This window comes from Corythoichthys intestinalis, chromosome 16 (assembly GCF_030265065.1).
Source record: "Corythoichthys intestinalis isolate RoL2023-P3 chromosome 16, ASM3026506v1, whole genome shotgun sequence".
In the NCBI taxonomy this organism is placed as follows: Eukaryota; Metazoa; Chordata; class Actinopteri; order Syngnathiformes; family Syngnathidae; genus Corythoichthys; species Corythoichthys intestinalis.
In genome coordinates, this window is record NC_080410.1 from 45,639,403 (window position 1) to 45,659,077 (window position 19,675).

General features: G+C 37.2%; 1 protein-coding gene across 2 annotated transcripts in view; it reads right to left on the reverse strand.

The window, feature by feature from the left end:
- Positions 1 to 1,947: 1,947 nt before the first annotated feature.
- ttyh2l (tweety homolog 2, like) overlaps positions 1,948 to 19,675 on the reverse strand; it is a 121,726-nt gene continuing 103,998 nt past the window's right edge. The window contains exons 10-15 of one of the 2 annotated variants that reach the window (XM_057817345.1): positions 19,096 to 19,188; positions 15,922 to 16,064; positions 15,650 to 15,835; positions 13,178 to 13,256; positions 5,965 to 6,020; positions 1,948 to 2,623 (exon numbers count right to left, since the gene is read on the reverse strand). In XM_057817345.1, coding sequence (XP_057673328.1) covers positions 2,608 to 2,623; positions 5,965 to 6,020; positions 13,178 to 13,256; positions 15,650 to 15,835; positions 15,922 to 16,064; positions 19,096 to 19,188 — 573 coding nt within the window. In that variant the 3' untranslated portion in view covers positions 1,948 to 2,607. The remainder of the gene's footprint in view (positions 2,624 to 5,964; positions 6,021 to 13,177; positions 13,257 to 15,649; positions 15,836 to 15,921; positions 16,065 to 19,095; positions 19,189 to 19,675) is intronic. The other variant, XM_057817344.1, reaches the window with a different exon arrangement.

The following is a 19,675-nucleotide window of genomic DNA, read 5'->3' on the forward strand; positions in this document are numbered from 1 at the left end:
TAAGCAATTCAAATCTGCTGAAGCACCGAACAAGTTAACTACCTGTCTGTTCTTCTCTATTCCACTGACTCGAATACTGCTCAGAAAATTTCAAATTCTTTGACATACAAGTTCTTTTTAAAGTAACGGAAATAGTTACTTTCCCTGGTAACTAGTTACTTTTACTATAGAGTAATTCAGTTACTAACTCAGTTACTTTTTGGAAGAATTAGTGAGTAATGTAACTAATTACATTTTTAAAGTAACGTGCCCAACACTGCTCATCAGAGAAGGGAAAAGTTATGTGGCCCTCACAGGAAAAAGTTTGGGGACCCCTGTTCTATACAATAACCTATTACATGATCATATTAGGTCAAAAAGATGACTCAAAAATCATGGAATTTAGACCAGAACAACACATTACGTGTCCAAAGAGCATGAGCGCCTTCTGGTGGAAGAAAATTTATTGTTACCTCTGATTGCTATAATGCAGTCATGTGATTATTGTTGCGACGTCTCATTGGTGAAACTGAGACAGCCACCGTCGGCATCTCTGGCAAAAATACAGTCAATATGTATAATAAGGAGGGAAAATGTAAAGACTCTCGTGTAGCCCAAAATAGCAGAGTATGAGTATTGTTTCTTCTTCACAAATCCACTCAAGTAAAAGTAAAAGGTATTGCGTGGTTAAACTACTCTAAGAAGTACATTTTTTTCTATTTGCTTTTCATTCCTCTTGTGCATTATTATTATTTTATTCTATTCGTGATTAAATGCGATTTTTATCTATAATTTTCCTATTTCGATTGTCTTTTGTTTTTACGTCCTATTGATTTTAATGTGATTTTTATGATCTTCATGTGATGTAAAGCACTTTGAATTGCCTTGTGTTGAATTGTGCAACATACAGACAATTTGCCTTGCCTTGCCCAAACCATAGACTTCATAATAATATTGACGGGTCAGATTCGACCTTCACTGCGCCACGCCTTCAAGTAGGGGGCCATCCCACAATCCGCTTCAGTTATTTGTAGTCGGTCGCAGCGATTTATGTTGAAAAAGTATGAAAGCTGTACCGCATACAAACAGGAAGGATTGTCTCAAGAGTGATTTGTTCGAGGATTTAAGGTAATTATTATATTTTTAATTTTTCACAAGAATTTTCAACGTAAAAAGCTCTGTTGTAAGGCTGCTGCCACATTGTCTAACAGACTAGCATCATTCTTTGACATATTTGCGTAAAATAAATTCTAACTGCAGTTTTTTCTCTTTTATCCAAGAATCGAGACAGTTTTACGTCCATATCTAAAAAGAATTCAGGGATTTAAGCATTTATTCACAAGAATTTAACTGGAAAAGCTGTTTACATATGGCGGGCACCACATTGACTGACAGACTAGCATTGTACTTTGACATATTTACCTATATAAATGCCAACAGCACTTTTTTGTTTTTTGCTTTTAACCAAGAATCGAGACTGTTTTACATCCATACCAATGAAGAATTCAGGGATTTAAGCATTTATTCACAAGATTTTTCTTTTCTTCTCTTGGTCTGTGATTCCACTTGGTCAGCTTTGACGGCTACGCCAACAATGCAGGCCCCCTATCAACGGGCCCTGCGCCCCGTCAATATCATTATGAAGTCTATGACTAAACAATTTTCATAGAAGGGAGGAGTGAGAGAAATATTCTAAATATTCTAATAATTAAACAGCACATTATTGTGCGACTACAAGGACAACTGAATAGATTTCACTTTGAATGAAGTTTACAGCTTCAAAAATACTTATTGCGTCTCAAATTATTGTGGGGGAACAGCTTAGTTGAAGAGGGAGACCTGTCCAACCTGTAAAGCCCCCCCGAGATATCCCCCCCCCTTGCCCAGTTCAAAACCAGTCATTTTGCATGAGCGTGATTTAAAAACAACATAACAAATTACACAATGAATACCACACAAGTTTGACAAACATTTTACTAGGTTACAATAAAAAGGCATTAAACAATTCTGGACATGTTGTCATGAGAAAACATTCTGCATAATTAGGATCAAAAATCCACAAGTGATTGTGCTTTGCAGTTCAATGGTAGAATACAACATTAATGGTCCGACCCGTTCTGCTGTGCTCATTTAAGTCCAGCGAAAAATTGCACATGCAAAATACCATGAAATCATTTTGGAACAAAAAGGTGTTTTAACAAAATAACAAATTCAGTTCATTACGCTGTCATCCAAGTTCAGATGTGCATGTGGACTTATTGTTGTGGCCTAGGTAGTTCTAGTGAATGTATTGTGAAGAGATGTCGCAAAAACTACTTTTCAAGCTACTCATTTTTGGTCAATCAAACTCATGCAGGCTACTGAATTATAAGGGGGAAAAGAAGCTATAACAAACAGAGCACTGATTCTCACTTGCCTCATAAAAACATCATTGTCATATACAAGGACACACACCGTGTGTGTTACTGAGGTAGCCGCCACACAGAGCCAGCAGAGTGCAGGCTCAGCAAACTGTACAGATGCATGAAGACAGTTCTTTAGGTTTGTGTAGTTGGTGTGGGGTCTACACTTGGAAGTCCGTGCCAAAGTGTCTGATCTGGGCTTCGGTCATTGTTAGATATGTGTTCCTCATACCGGGCGAGTACTGTGGGAAGAAACAGTAAAGGAGGGGAAAAACACAATATATTTGAGTACTAAATCTTTAATCTAATCAATTTTATCTAAAGTGTGAGAGACAATACAGTATATAAGAAGGAACAACATTTGGGTAAGATTTTATTTGACGGTGGCGTCATAAAACTGTGATAAAATCATCATAATTATGACATGACACTGTCAAGAGCATTTATGAATGCTTATTCACTGCAAATCTATAATGCCTAAATCAGTTTATTTTTCTTAAAGCAACACTATGTAACCAGTTTTGGTAGTTTTTAGCGACGCCGGACAAAAGTCGGACAAAAGCGGTAGTGTTTTGCCTTAAGGAAAACTGCGTTTCCCGCATAAGCGGAGTTTAAGGGGGGGGGCAGGCCCCCCATGGTGGCCGAAAAATGTCGTTGCATGTAATTGACTTTCCTATATATGATTTTAAAATTCAGAATTTTCCGGTAAAATATTGTCTATAAAAGTTGTAAAGCAATAAAACAACAAAAATAAATAAAATGAACAAAAAAAAAAAAAAAAATTTTTTTTTTTCGAACAGATCATGTGACTATTGTGATGATACGAGCGAATCGTATCCGCATGTTTGATTAGTAATGTCTGCTCGTCACAGCACACGGAAGTAAGAGAAACGCAGCAAGCTCAAGACAGCTGATAAAAAGCCCACCAGTGGACAGTTAATGTGGATGCCTCTCTTCTGTTCTGTAACTAAAGATCTGTCAGTAAAATACGTGAACTCTTTCAGTAAGTTTCCTTATTCAAACTAGCACAAATATAGCACAAACTCATGGGACTACTTCAGGTCGATTTTGCAGTAAATGGGTGGCTGCTAGTGACACCATCACTACATATTAAAAGCTGAATAGCTACAAACTCGTTGCAAACGATTTGCACTATTTTGTATCCATTTTTAATCAAAATGCTGGGCTGTTTGACCTCAGATTGACCTATATAAGAATTGTATAATATCTCAAAACTAGGGCTGTCAAACGATTAAAATTTTTAATTGAGTCAATCACAGCTTAAAAATTAATTTATCGTAATTAATCGCAATTCAAACCATCTATAAAATATGCCATATTTTTCTGTAAATTATTGTTGGAATGGAAAGATAAGACACAAGACGGATATATACATTCAACATACGGTACATAAGTACTGTATTTGTTTATTTTAACATTAAATCAACAAGATGGCATTAACATTATTAACATTCTCTTAAAGTGATCCATGGATAGAAAGACTTGTAGTTCTTGAAAGATAAATGTTAGTACAAGTAATAGAAATTTTATATTAAAACCCCTCTTAATGTTTTCGTTTTATTAAAATTTGTAAAATTTTCAATCAAAAAATGAACTAGTAGCTCGCCATTGTTGATGTCAATAATTACACCATGCTCACTCATGGTGTAACACATAAAATCAGTTGGACTCAAGTGCCAGCAGAGGCCTCCAAACACCAAAAAAAAAACAAGTAACAAGCGAACATGAAACTGTGCTGTCATTTTAATCTGTTTGAGTGGGGCATGTGCGTTAATTGCGTCAAATATTTTAACGTGACTAATTTAAAAAATTAAGTACCACCCGTTAACGCGATAATTTTGACAGCCCTACTCAGAACGTAACTTTTTACGGCACAAACGATTATCATCATTTTTTTTTATATACAGTGCCATCCATAATTATGGCACCCCTGGTTAAAATGTGTTTTTTAGCTTCTAATATTTTTCTTTTAATTCAAACAATATGGGACCTTAATGGAAAAAAAAGAGAAAAATCCAACCTTCAATACAAGTGCATCTATTCAGTGGGGAAATAAATCCCACATAAAGAAATAATTATTTGACATCAAATAATGTGTGTCACAATTATTAGCACCCCTGGTGTTAATACTTGATACAACCCCATTTTGCCAACAAAACAGCACCTAATCTTCTCCTATAATGTTTCACAAGCTTGATTTTGTGTCTGGTGAACCATTACTGAGTAGATTTGGCCATATGTTTATTTCATTGTCTTGCTGAAAGACCCAGTGACGACCCATCTTCATCTTTCGGGCAGAGGGCAACAGATTTTGATTTAAAATGTCCTGGTATTTCAAAGCATTCATGATGCCATGCACCCTAACAAGGTTCCCAGGGCCTTTAGAAGCGAAACAGCCCCACAGCATCACTGACCCACCCCCATACTTCACAGTGGGTATGAGGTGCTTTTCAGCATGCGCATCTTTCGTGGCACGCCAGACCCACTTAGAGTGTTTTTTTTGCCAAAAAGCTCAATCTTGGTCTGATCTGACCAAAGCACACGGTCCCAGTTGAAGCCCCAATACCGCTTGGCGAACTCCAGACGTTTGCGTTTATGATTGTGAGTGAGGAAAGGTTTTCTCCGTGCATGCCTCCCAAACAGCTTGTTGGCGTGTAGACAGCACATCATACCTACTGTGAAGTATGGGGGTGGGTCAGTGATGGTGTGGGGCTGTTTCACTTCCAAAGGCCCTGGGAACCATGTTAGGGTGCATGGCATCATGAATGCTTTGAAATACCAGGACATTTTAAATGAAAATCTGTTGCCCTCTGCCCGAAAGCTGAAGATGGGTCGTCACTGGGTCTTTCAGCAAGACAATGAAATAAACATATGGCCAAATCTACTCAGTAATGGTTCACCAGACACAAAATCATGCTTGTGAAACATTATAGGAGAAGATTAGGTGCTGTTTTTGTTGGCAAAAGGGGGTTGTACAAAGTATTACCACCAGGGGTGCTAATAATTGTGACATACATTATTTGATGCCAAATAATTATTTCTTTATGTGGGATTTTTTTCCCCCCACTCAATAGATGCACTTGTATTGAAGGTTAGATTTTTCTCTTTTTTTCCATTTAGGGCCCTTATTATTTGAAAAAAAACATATATATTAGAAGCTAAATAACTCATCTTAACCAGGGGCGCCAATAATTATGGAGGGCACTGTATAGTTGCGTCTGATGCAGGAACATCTCAAAACTAAACTTTTTAAGGCACAAACGATTTACATCATTTTTATATAAATTGGCGTCTCATGGAGGGCCAACTTCACGGAAGTTCAGAATTGGCCAAAAGTGGCTACAACTAAGACAAACAGTAGAGCTGAAATAATTGGTTGCCATTGACGGCGATAGACCTCCAATCCATTTCTATCGATTGCTGCCCTCGCAGTCCAAATAGATTGGACGTCTATCGCCCTCCATGACACTGAAACATGATAATTCACAACAGGGGGTTAGAAGCAGGGTTAAAAAAAAGAAAATAAAGCAAACAAGACACAATTTAAGCAAACTGTACTCACATTGCTCGTGCGCTGAAGCTTTTAGCGTAGCACGCACGTTGGGAAAAGAGCAAGCACTTGGCACAGCAACACATCAGCAAAAAAGGGGGGATGAACACACACAAAGTGCCCAAAGGGTGAAGTACATTCAAGAAAAAGAAAAAGGCAAATAAAGAACTTACGGTTTTTAAAAGACTGGGTTAAATAATGGGAAATGATCAGAAAACAAAGAAAGTGGTTAGTCTCATGCATATTGTTCTCTAGCAGGCAACTAAAATGCATAAAAATGGACAAAACAGAAAAACAATAGGCGCCGAGAACTGTTTATGATGTTTATGTTCCATAAAAGTTGAAGATTTAAAATGTAAACTGGCCACAACGTAAGGTACACCTAGACAACTTAACGAGATCCGATATTCTCGTAGTCGGACATCCGGGCAATAATGATGTCACCAGCCACAACAAAGCGTCGCCATATTGAAAAGGGGGCAAAACACGAGTCACAAGCAGTTGCTCTGTCGTGCATTGTAGTACAAACGCGTTGAACTTTTGTCTTATTTGCGGTCGTTTTTTCTGTCGGAATGACTCAAATTTGCTGTGTTGCGGGTTGTAAAACAAGGAAGAGTTCGGAGCCGCATTTGAAGTTCTTCATTCTTCCTCGTGAGAAGAAAAGTAGAAGCAAATGGCTTAAAGCAATCAATCGAGGAACAGTAAAAGAAGACGGTTCCGTGGACCATTCTCGCCTGTGGGAACCTAAATCCAGGCACATATAAATTTACAGCCGACATTTTATTACTGGTGAGTAAACGTTAACTTATTTTTTTTGCCCCAGTTAGCTGCTAGGATTCAATAGACTAGGCAGTGGTTAATATTACCGTAACCGACAACTCACAAAGCATTATTTTTCTTTTGCCGTGAACTGCTCTGATTGGTCAATCGGCATATTATTTGCCTGTTGAGAATTGGTTAGTTTGCCGTGACGTGACTCATGCACTGCGTTCTTGCCCCGTGACACCCCATTTAGTTCTATTACCACGGTTCACGGCTAAATAACGCTTGGATGCGAATTACTGGTTGCTGATTACTGGTTAATCATCAATATTAAAACAATAAAAGACTTGAACTACTTCAGTTGTGTATAATGACTCTAAAATATATGAAAGTCTAATGTTTATCAGTATATTACAAAAAATAATGAACTTTACCACAATTAGAGCTGGTAATCTTTGGGCACCTAACGATTCGATTACGATTCAGAAGCTCCGATTCGATTATAAAACGATTATTGATGCACCCCCCTCCTTTTTTTTTTTTTAAAATAAATGTTTTGTACATTAGTTCCAAAATTGTTCAAAAATCCTCTCAGGCTAAACCAAACTATTATTTCATTATCAAGTTAACATATAACAGTAAACAAATATACAAAAATAACAGTAAATAAAATACTCCAGTCCCCATTCTGTATCAGCAGCTTTAAACTACATTCACTTAATCAACCGTTACAGTTGTTAAAATTGCTCACGTTATTCCATAATTTCCCTTCTGTCTACTTTTAACATGTCAAAGTTTTAAAACTGTTTCATCATTTAAAGATGGATTCAAGACAAGATTTTGCCGATTTAGGAGTATTTTAGATAAAAAGTTAATTCGATTCGCTACAACAGAGCCTTCTAGAGAAGTCTACTGCTTTAAGATGACGGCTGTTTACTAACGCCGGCAAGTCCGTCATTTCGCATCTCTGTTCAGTAATACATGTTCTAACACCGCCGTCGTCTGTCATTTTGCATCTAGTTCTACATATATATGATATCTACTCTAGCTGTTTGTTTGTAGCAACTAGCAACCGGGCGTTGTTTGTAGCGGCTGTCGGCCGTCGTCAGGTATGATTGTTTTTTTTTCATCTAGCGGCACGAGTTAAACATGATATTTACTCTCGGTCCGTTCCTCATTGCGTCCCAAAGACCGCGCTGACTGTGTTTTACTTCCGCTTTACCTGGTATAATTCAATAATCGGAATTTGGAAGTTTGTGAATCGTTCTCGAATCCTCCACGGCCGAATCGCGAATAATCTAAGAATCGGAAATTTCGCACACCTCTAATCACAATATGCAAATTTTTTGAGAAGGACCAGTATACTTTTTACAAACTTTATGAAAATATTTTATATAGGTTGAAAAGTTACCTAGTGTTGCTTTAAATACATCTTCTTTTTTTTTCAGTTAACAAAAAATCAATTAGCTTTTTTTTTTTTTGTGCCCTGTTTTTTTGTCAAGGTTAGTACATTTATTTTTCATTGTTCATAAGGACTATAAAATATTCTCACGTGACCAAAATAGTAATGCCAAATTTGAGGAATAAATTAAACAATATCTTTATTCTTGCATTTTTTTGAAGCATCATCTCGAGTGCCGCTTCAAATTTTTTGAAGTCTCGGGCCGTAATATGGGACAGAACTATGCAAATAGCATTTTGCGAGGCTTCCAATCCGCCGCATTGATATTCAGCGATAAGGCCCATTATTCTTGTATGAGCTGCCTTTAATGGCTGTGTTGAAATGTATCTCACAGAGACAGAGAGTGTACATTTTTAAACAGCGGACCACATTGTCTGCCTTTTCCAAGTCATTTAAATTCCCTGAATGTAGTAATGCGGTCCCGCCGTCCGACAGAAGCTTCATTATAAAAGAGAGAGGGCACTTTAAAGGAGAAAAAGTGTGGATTTACCAGCCTTATCTATTATTTAACCGCCGCTCCGGGGACACATGACTCACTTATTGACTATCAGCTTTGGGATTAACATTTATATTATTACATACGAGCCAGGCAAGAATGCTGTCTCGTGTGCTCATCGGAGGTTGTTTTACACTATTTCTTATGAAGAGGCAATGCAAATTTATGACTTTTTTTTTCTAACCTAAGGCACTCATTGATGGTGCGACACGCCCAATCCATTTTGACTGGATTGGATGTCTCGCGCCATCAATGCCACTGAAAGATGAGCATTTACAGCCTTTTATGGGCATTTACAGGTCACTTCTTGTTCATTTGAGAGCATTTACAGATTACTTTTTGTTGATTTTGGGTCACTTCCAGACATTATTGAGCCCGTTCTTTCTTATAAACCCAAAAAGGAGGCGACCTGTAAATGCCCCGAAAGGAAAAGGAAATGACAGAAAATCAGTGCAGTGTTGTTTTCGACAACAGTGCAACAAAAATTTTTCGTCAACGAACATTTTCATGACGATGACGAGACAATAACGAGCTAAAAGTGTGTTTTGGGAGACTAAAATATAACGAGTCGAGTGCCTGTTTTCGTCTGATGAGACGAAAACGCGCAATACTTTCTGTCACATGTTTACAATGTGTAACAGTGTTTGGTTGTGTCACTCATGTGATGTGCTGCACTTCACCGCCAATCCCCAACTCGCCACTGTCCTCTCCTCTCAAGGCTTGCACACACGGTAAGATTTTTTTTTTCTTATCTTGCCCAGAAGGAATATGCAATGTTGCTTTAGCTTTTTAAGGTCTATGCGGAAAGATCATCACACGCTAAATGTAACTCGTAGCATTAGCATAGCATTCGCTAACTGCTAAATGTGTCACCAATCACAAAGTTGGCGTTGTCCTTGTAGATGCTACAATATGTGCTCGTCTGTTAATGTTCATTCAAAAAGGTTTATTTTTATGGGGTTTTTTAAAAATGTATTTTACAGACGATACAAAATTATTCTTGGGTTTTGATCAACAAAATCTAGACAAAGACAAACACATTTTGTGATGACCAAAACTAATAAGTATTATCGTCCAAAAGACTAAGACGAAATTTAAAAGGGCTGCCCAAAACAACACTGACGTCTTGATGATTTTTTTCTATTCATTTTGCATCTGATTTGATAAATGAAAGTGTGACACAAAGTTGTCTGGGTGACCCCCAAACTTTTGAACAGGGCCGGCCCAGCCAATACGCAGACTATGCAGCTGCTTAGGGCCCCTGACCACTCGGGGGTCCCCTATCTGGCAGTTGTTTAATTTATATTTTATTTTGTTTACTACAGTTTGCTTTAGTTGACTTCTGTGAGTTTTGATACTTAATTTCAAGCTTAGAAAATAAAATTTCTTTCTTAACTTCTTTCTTTTCCTCTTGTAAAAAAATGTTTGGCGCTATCTACTGTAAGTACTGACAATCATTTGGGGTGAGAAGTTTGAAGTATGCAGTGCGACAAAATCTGATTAATATACAAAATATGGACGTATGGGTTGGATTGCATGTATGGGTTTCACAGTACACTGTGACGAAATGGTGGGCCAAAAATATGGGCCCCTTGGCATTATTTTGCTTAGGGCCCCCAAATGGCCTGGGCCGGCCCTGCTTTTGAACGGTAGTGTATCTCTCGGCCTCTTGCCATCAATGCTATGCTATGACTTCATCACTATGAAAAATAAATCAACTTTAGAGCGTTACTTGGGGCCGTTACAATTGTGCATTTCTGTTTGGTAACACTTTATTTGACAGTGGCGTCATTAGACTGTCATAAGACTGTCATAATTATGACATGACACTAGACATGTGCTGATTAACGGTTTCAAGGTATACCGAGGTACGAAAAAGTCACCGTTTCAAAACCGCAAAAATTTTCCGTCATACCATCCCTACGGTATTTGCTACTTTTTATGTCCCAAAAATGCAGGGAGAAATCCCTCGCTTGCAGCTGCAAGACTTAACCCTCCCCCACTGGTTGTTGCTCAGTGTCAGTGAGTCAACTGTGCTACACGATGGCTGGAGGAGGTGAAACTGCTGAACTTTTTTCCCCCGTCGAAGAAAACGAAATCGCTGGGATGGGAATACTTGTCGACAGAAAAGTTAGACGGCCGCGTCTTAGAGGAGGTGGGTCAAACGATATGTAAAACATGTTTGTGGAGGATGGCTGCTGAGGAAGCAATACCTCCAATATGATTTCGCATTTACGCAGAATTAAAGGTCAGTAAATACTATCATGAACGTTTCCCACCTACAAGAGTTAACTCCAGCGTGTTCAGTGTGTCTAGCGGTGGTAAAACGTGTTTTTTTTTTCTCTCTGGCAACTGTCTGTGTTGAGAAAGTGAGTGTGTGTATAATGTACAGTGTTGTCAGTAACGCGTTAGTTAGTAACGAGGTACTGTAATGTGATTACTTTTTTCAGTAACGAGTAATCTAACGCATTCATTTTTCTACACCAGTAATCTGTTTAAAGTTAGTTTCCTTAGTGTCTCTGCGTTACTATTTCTTCATTGCCTCATAACGTATGTAGAATGAAGAATATTGTAGTCATGAACGAGGAGCATTTTGAATAGAAAATGCTAAAATAAAAGGTTCCCGGTACGTGTTTCCATGACAACCTCTTAGCTATTTCCTGTTTTGGTCTCGCGTCACGTGTTGTGGGACTGAGGCGGGTGGGCATTTGCGCCGAGTGTGGAGACGTTGCGAGCGAATGTTGATCTGTGGATATCCATGAATGAAGGTTAGTATTTTTCCTTCATTCTGGAGAGTATCAGCAAAAGGTTGGACCCCCTACATGCGCATCCGTTTCTTAGCTTTGCCGTAGCAACAACGGGCAGTCATCGCTCCAAGTTGGCACGCTTTGTTTACATCATATGCGTGTTCAACATTTATGCCATGAGGTGATGTTTTCGTTTAGCATCTGTGGGATGTGTTGTAAGTCCGACTGCGTGTAAAGTGCTTAGTTGCCGCCACGTTTCGTGGCCAAATTGACCGCGTGTGTGTTGAGAGGAGTACTTTCGGGTTGTTAATGTGCACGCCTGCACGCGCATCCGCGCCCGCCACCACCTTTGTGTTTATTGCACTGTACAATCCACTTGTGCATTGTTGATTATTGTGCCGTCAGTTTGCATTGTTTTACATTGGCACTGATATGCTGTTAACTATAACCCGAAATTCAGACGTTTTGACATGAGGCTTGATCTTAGAGTTAGCGGGGTTTAGTTGGTCTGTGGAGTTGATTTCAACAAATTCCAAGCAGTTTGTCAGATATTTGTTAGTTTCAGGGCTCTGGAGTGGCTAAGCTAGCGCAAAATTCTGATATTCCCCTTTAAATTCAATCCTCGGAAAGTCATTTACATGTGATGACATTTTTTTGTTGTCATTCTTATGTTGAGGCGGCAAAGGGAGAAAAATGGGTAAAAAGTAACTGATAGTTACTTTGATAATGAAGTTTATCAGTAAAGTAACTAGATTACTTTTTTGAGGCGTAATCAGTAATCGGTAATTAAATTACTTTTTCAAGTAATATGTGACAACACTGATAATGTAAACATGATACGAGTCATAGACACGTGCTTTTTAGGGAAAATTATGAGATTTTTCTGTTCTGATGGTAGTAATGTTGAGCTGAGGCTGTGGGTTCACCTAAAGGACTACATTTAAAAAAAAATTTTTTTTAATTATTTTTTTTCAGTTATTTTTTTTGGTGTTCTTTTTTTAATGTATTTAAACTGTATACTTACATTCCAATTTGCTAATATCTTTTGAAAAATAATAATCATGTTTAATAGAAAAAAAGTTGTTTTTTCAACCTGCATATCTCAAAGTAACACATTTCAGAGCTGTAATTGTAATGCCATGATACAGTGATATTTTGGCTTCAGGTTAACATACCATCAGAATCTCATACCGGCACATGCCTAGTGTCATGTCATAATTATGACGGGTCTTATGACAGTCTTATGATGCTACTGTTAAATAAAGTATTACCTTTGGTTTTAATTCATTTTAATCACATTAATTTAGGTTTTTTTTTAAAAGAATGTAGTCATTTAGAAATGTACTCACAATTATTAAAAAAGAATATAAAAAAATACAATTATGAATAATTATTTTGAAAATAATGATAACAATTGCTAATATTGCATTTTTGTAATGACCAGAAGTTGTCACAAGGGTTGTGAGTGTTAAAAAAAAAATAGAATGATAAATTGATAAAAGTAGTGACTTGCTCTATTATGGATTCACGTTTTGAATAGCTAATCATTGTCCCTGAAAGGGTTGGATCCCTGCCGAAAATTGTGGTTCAGTGAGTGGCCACCAGAGGGCAGTCTTACACCGTTCGCACTTCACCCTATGTTGTGGCCAGTGTGTGCTTGTGAGTGCAGTTGCCTGAGGGTGTTTTTGCTATGCGTGAGCTGAGCGAGAGTTGCGGTGGTCACACTTGGGACACTAAGGCCGTGTAGGGCCAACGCACCGAAGGGGGAGGGGATCCTCTGCCTATTAACGGCACGTTCTCATACTGCGGCCTCCCTCCGAACAGCATGGACTGGTTCCTAGGATGCAGAGATAGAAAAAGACTGACATTTTTACAAAGCCAATACCAAAACTTACAAAAACAATGTGCAGTCTAGCAGATATGAATGTAACAAAAAGGTGTACATCAGGGGTCAACTTTGGGATCGTTCTAATTTGTAAGTTTTGATGAGTTGTAATAGGGGTGGGAAACTATGGGTGCTCACAATACGATTCGCTTCGCGATAGAGGGCTCACGATCAAGATGATTTCATGAAATGGTGATACAACAATTATTGATACATTGGTAAGGAAATAATTGTACAATACTTTACCATACAAGTGTCTTAGTAAGCAGAAAAAACAAGTTATTTTCATCTTTCTGCTGTGAATTTGAATGAGTTTATCCATAATAGTGCTGCAACGATTAATCGATTAACTCGAGTATTCCAATAGAAAAAAATATTCAAATTAAATTTTATTTATTTATTTATTTATTTATTTAATGAAAGTGGCGTTGTAATGGTTTATTTTTAAAGTGTTTGCATTTAGTTTTACTGATTAGGGTGGATACACTGCCCTCTTGTCTGCCTCATTTCCCATGGCTGAATCCAACTGCTGCCTGTTAAGACCAACATAAGTTTGTTAAGACCAACGTAAGCTAAATTTTTGTTTTAGCTAATGTTTTTTTATGCATTCATAATTTAGTTTATAAGCATATTTAGCCGTTTTTTGTGGGAATGTGTCGGAACCATTTGTTAAGAGCATTGTAAAAAAAAAAAAAAAAAAAAAAAAAAAAAATCAGCATTTTATAGCATTTAAGCTAGCGGACTTTTGCTATTTTAGTTAGCCTCATTTTTTTAATACCGTTTGAGTCTCAGCTCAGGTATTTTAATTTTTCATGTTCCTTATCCGATTACTCGATTATTCATACTAACTAGTTCATCGATTAATCGACTACTAAAATAATCGACAGCTGCAGCCCTAATCCATAAACTTCATAATGATATTGACGGGACACGGGGCGCAGGGCCGATTAATAAGTGCCTGCATTGTTGGCGTGGCCGTCGAAAGCTGACTGAGTGGAATTACAGACAAAGAGCTTTTTTTCGTTGAAAATTATAGTGAATAAATGCTAAAATCCCTGAATTCTTTATAGATATGGACGTAAAACAGTGTCGATTCTTGGTTAAAAGCAAAAAAACGTGCAGTTAGCATTTATTTTACGTAAATATGTTGAAGTACGATGCTAGTCTGTTAGTCAATGTGGCAGCCGCCACACGTAAACAGAGCTTTTCCGGTGAAAATTCGTGTGAATAAATACTTAAATCCCTGAATTCTTTATAGATATGAACGTAAAACTGTCTCGAGTTTTAGTTAAAAGCAAAAAAAAAAAAAAGTGCAGCTAGCATATATTTTACGTAAATATGTCAAAGTACGATGCTAGTCTGTTAGTCAATGTAGCGGCAGCCTCAAAACAAAGAGCTTTTTTCGTTGAAAATTCTTGTGAATAAATGCTTAAATCCTTAAATTCTTTATAAATAATGACGTAAAACAGTCTCGATTTTTAGTTAAAAGCAAAAACAAAAACAAAAAAGTGCAGCTAGCATATATTTTACGTAAATATGTCAAAGTACAATTTTAGTCTGTTAGTCAATGTGGCGGTTGCCATATATAAACAGAGGTTTTCCGGTAAAAATTAGTGTGAATAAATGCTTAAATTCCTGAATTATTTATAGATATGGACATAAAACAGTCTTGATTCTTGGTTAAAAGCAAAAAACCATGTAGTTAGCATTTATTTTATGAAAAAATGTCAAAGTACGATGCTAGTCTGTTAGACAATGTGGCGGCAGCCTTACAACAAAGCCCTTTTACGTTGAAAATTCTTATGAATAAATGCTTAAATCCCTAAATTTTTCATAGATATGAATGTAAAACAGTCTCGATTCTTTGTTAAAAGAGCAAAAAAAAAGCAGGCAGTTAGCATTTATTTTACATATATACGTCGAAAAATGATGCTAGTCTGTTAGACGACATGGCGGCAGCCTTACAACAAAGAGCTTTCTAAGTTGAAAATTCTTCTGAAAAAACGAAAAATATAATTATTACCTTGAACCCTCGAACAAATCACTCCTGACACAATCCTTCCTGTTTGTATGCAGTACAGCTTTAGTACTATTTCAACCCAAATCCGGTCTTGCATCGCTGCATGTGTCGCTGCGACCGACTGCGAATAACTGAAGCGGATTGTGGGATGGCCCCCTACTTGAAAAGGTGGTGCAGTGAAGGTCGAATTTGACCCGTCAATATCATTATGAAGTCTATGGTTTATCATTAGTCAACTTCCAATCCTTTTGAAGTGGGAGGGACGGCAGTGAATGAACGTTCATTTGCTGCCAAGTTCCATATTGGTGTCAGGTGTTGCTCTTACATGTATTCCGGCGCGGGCAGCACGCTAGTGGCAGCTTGAGGTTGAGGATGGATGCTGGCCTGGCTGCCGGCGCTGCTGGTGTAGCTGCAGAAGCTGTGGATGTTGGACCTCCTCGGGTTATAAGACAAGCGTCGCGGTTCGGGGTTGAACGGGTCCTCCTCGTCGATATCGTCGTACTCTTTTTCTCTACGTGGACAGGACGCGTCCGTGTTAGCACTTCGGCGCGCGTAGCGAGGTAATGAGATATGTATGGCGCGTGGGGTGCTGCTGACCTGATGCCCGTTAGCGTCCACACTCGGAAAATGGAACACAACATGGCGGAGAGTGAGCACGCCGCTAGTAAAGAGAACAAAGCCAGGTAGAGGAGTCCTTCCACGCCATCGTAGCATACCCCCATTATGGCGTCCAGGTAGTCCTACATAGAAAATCAACAAATAAGTCATTTCTGGGAGGACTTGCAATGAATGATCATTTTTCAGTACCATTGACGGCGACAGACGTCTACTCCATTTGAACTGGGTTAGTCTTCCGGTCTGATCTGATATGGCTTAGTTCAACATTTTACTATTTATGTTCAAACTTGAAGACTTTTAATTGCGAGGAACAAAAACAGCTTCGAGCAAGCACAGTTTGACCCCTATTCAGAGAACAAAGCCAGCGAAAGAGTGAGAACAGGCGTTAAAAAAATATTTTAATATGTTTGTTTTTATTAAGTGGCGGAAGCGTGTGGGAGTGTTTTATCATATGGAGCAGTAACACCGATTTGTTGGAACGTTTACATTCCCCTTATGTAACTAAGTATCGATTCCTTTTAATGTCAGCTAGTTTATCGTGAAAACATTTGGCAAGTTAGCTGGATTCTATCCTCTATCCTTGCCAGGACTTAATTGTACGTCACGAAATGTATTTCGTATTTTCACAGTGGAGTACATCTGATTATATCTGACACATGTTAGATTTTTATCAAGATAAAGTAATTTGATTTCATGTATTTTTCTATTTGCTGTATCACATGAGAGCGAAAAAAAAAAAAAAAAGAAGAATTGTGTTACTTAAAGCGCTCAGGGTAAAACCAGCCTTTGTGTGAGATAAGGCTGCCATCAGATAAGACATGTAGGAAAGGATTTATCTGAAAGTGGTAAGAATATTTCAGGAAAAAAAAAATCAATCTCTTCTAATGGGTTTTATGTTTGAAAAGGATGAAAATAAATCAAACCGAATAAGGTCCATCTAAGAAGGGCCAAAAAGCGCAAACTACAGTATTTATGTTCTATTGCGGTTGCATCGATTAAAGTTCAAATAAAATCCTTTGACTGAAACTTAAAAAAACAAACAAAAAAAAAAATTATAATTGCCCAGATTGAACAATGGGGGGGCTAATATTGCCGGGATTTTTTGGTTAACAATTTGAGTGCCCTATGATGACTAAAATATAAAAAAAAACAAAATATTTTGGTAATTTTTTTGTGTGTGTTCTTTTTCCTAATTTAGTGGGTTTACAGTATTTTTAAATTTTCTTTTCTGTTTTTTTTGTAGTTTTTTGTGGTTTTGCCAATTTTTTTTGGTGTGTTTTTTTTTGGAGTGATTTTGCCAATTTTTTAAGGTGTTTTGTGTTTTTATATCTGTTTGACTGTTTTTGCAGTTTTTTGTGTTTTAGTGAGTTTTTCATGTTTTCATTGTGTTTTTGTTGTTGTGTGTTTTGGCATATTTTTCTGGTTTTTGTGGGGGTTTTGTGTAGTTTTTCTGTATGTATGTGTGGGACCTTAAAGACTAAAACATGAAATGAAATTTTGGGTTATTTTTTTCCTTATGCGTCTTTTTCTGATTTACCGTATTTTTCGGGGGTTTTTTTTTTTTTTTTGGGTGTGTGTTTTTTTTGCAGTTTTTCGTGGTTTTGCCAATTTTTATGAGGGGGTTGAGGTATTTGCCAATTTTATTTTTTATTTTTTGGGGTAGCTTTCCCTGTTTTTTTTTTTTCAGTTTATCATGGTTTTGCCAATTTTTCACCAATTTTGTGTTTTTGTTGTGTGTTTTTTTGCAATTATTATTATTATTTTGCTGTTTTTGCAGGGTTTTTTTTTGTCTTTTGGTGCAGTTTTTCATGTTTTGTATGTATTTTTCAATTGTTCAAGATTTTGTGTTTTTTTTAGTTTTTGTGGTTTTTGCCATTTTTTCTAGTTTTTGTGTCGGGAGGTCAGATTTGTGTGTGTTTTTTTATGTATTTGTGGGACATTGACAATTAAAACATCAAACGAGTTATCAATTTTTTGGTGGGTTTTTTCATGGGTTGACAGTATTTTTCAGTTTTTTGGGGGGTTTTGTGTAGTTTTTCGTGGTTCTGCCAATTTTTGGTGTGGGTTGCGGTATTTGTGTTTTTTTGCAGTTTTTCTTAGTTTTGCCAATTTTGTGGGGTGTTTTTTAGGTGTCATGGTATTGCCAATTTTTCAGCTGTGTTTTTATACTTTCGATTTTTTTATGATTATTGTTATTTTATTTATTTATTATTTGCTGTTTTATGTCTCTTAGGGCAGTTTTTCACGTTTTCTATGTATTTTGTCAATTGTTCCAGATTTTGTGTGGTTTTTGAATTGCTTTATTTATTTATTTATTTTTTTCTGGATTGTTGTGTCTTTTTTTTGTATGTGTTTGAGGGACCTTAACAACTAAAACTTTTGGGTGTTTTTGGGGGGGTATATTTTTCAGTATGTCGCAGTTTTGCCAATTTTGGTGGGGAGTTTTTGTGTTTTTTGCAGTTTTTCACGGTTTTGCCAATTTTTTTTGTTGTTGTTTTTTTTTTGTTTTGTTTTTTTTATTTTGACTTTTTTGTCTTTTAGTGCAGTTTTTCATGTTTCTATGCATTCTTCTTTGTATTCTGTGTATTTTTTTCGATTGTTCAAAATTTTGTGTGGTTTTTGAGCTTTTATTTTTGCGTGGGGTTGTGTGTGGTTTTTGTATTTATTAGTTTTGAGCTCAACAAACTTTATATTATACAAAATGAATATGACAATGCAGGATTCAACAACAACGAACAGTCATGAGTGCTTGTGAAATTAATCTCGTGATTGGCCCCCTGCTGACGGATTTCCTCCATTACGACGGAGGACTTAAACCCTTGCAGTTGGCATCACTATTAGGCAAAAACAACATTAAACACAAGAATTGGGAGATTTAGAGTGCAGTGAGAGTGGCTAGAAATGAGACAATTAAACCGGTAATTTGGACTTCTTCCTGCATTCCCATTGACGAGTGAACACTATTATAGGATTCAAAGGGGGACTTGTTATTAGACGAGAAGTTCGTTCTCCTCTTGGGACGAATTACAACATGCATTTTGTCATTGTTTGACGTAGCTTGCCTTTTCAAAATCAGTCTGAGCGCTTTAGAAGTCAATTTTAAAGGTGGATTTCTGAGGGTTTGAATGCACAACTGAAAGGAAAACAACTGACCTTGTGCAGCCCGCGACAATCGAGCAAGGCCGTCAGCTGGTGCAGATTAAATTCGCTGGAGTTCAACAGGCGCTGGATGCCTAAAAGGTCTCTCTGTGAGAAACAGAGTGGCCGAAGGTCAGAGAGATTAGAGAATTATTAGCTGATTTCCCGATGGTTTGCACGCACTAGCATTATCATGTTTCCGTGCCATTGATGGCGATGACATGCCAATGGGTGTTAGTTTGGACGTTCCAGAATTGGACATTTTACATGCAATCCTTCTGATTTGAAACTAACAATCTACATACAGCGTAATATACTAAAACTTGCACTTTTTCAGCACTTTGTATTTATTTAATTATTTATTCATAGACTAAAACTTGAAGTTTATAGACAAAAACATTTTGAGTATTGTCAACTAAAACTAGTTGAAATTTGTCTGACTTTTTGTTGACTATAACTAGATGAAGATGAACACATTTTGAAATAACTAAAACATAACTAAGACTAAGATGAAAATTAAACGGACTGCCGAAAACAACACTGAATTATAATGAAGTCTTCAGTGAAAATGTATTCAAATAACTACTACTACTAG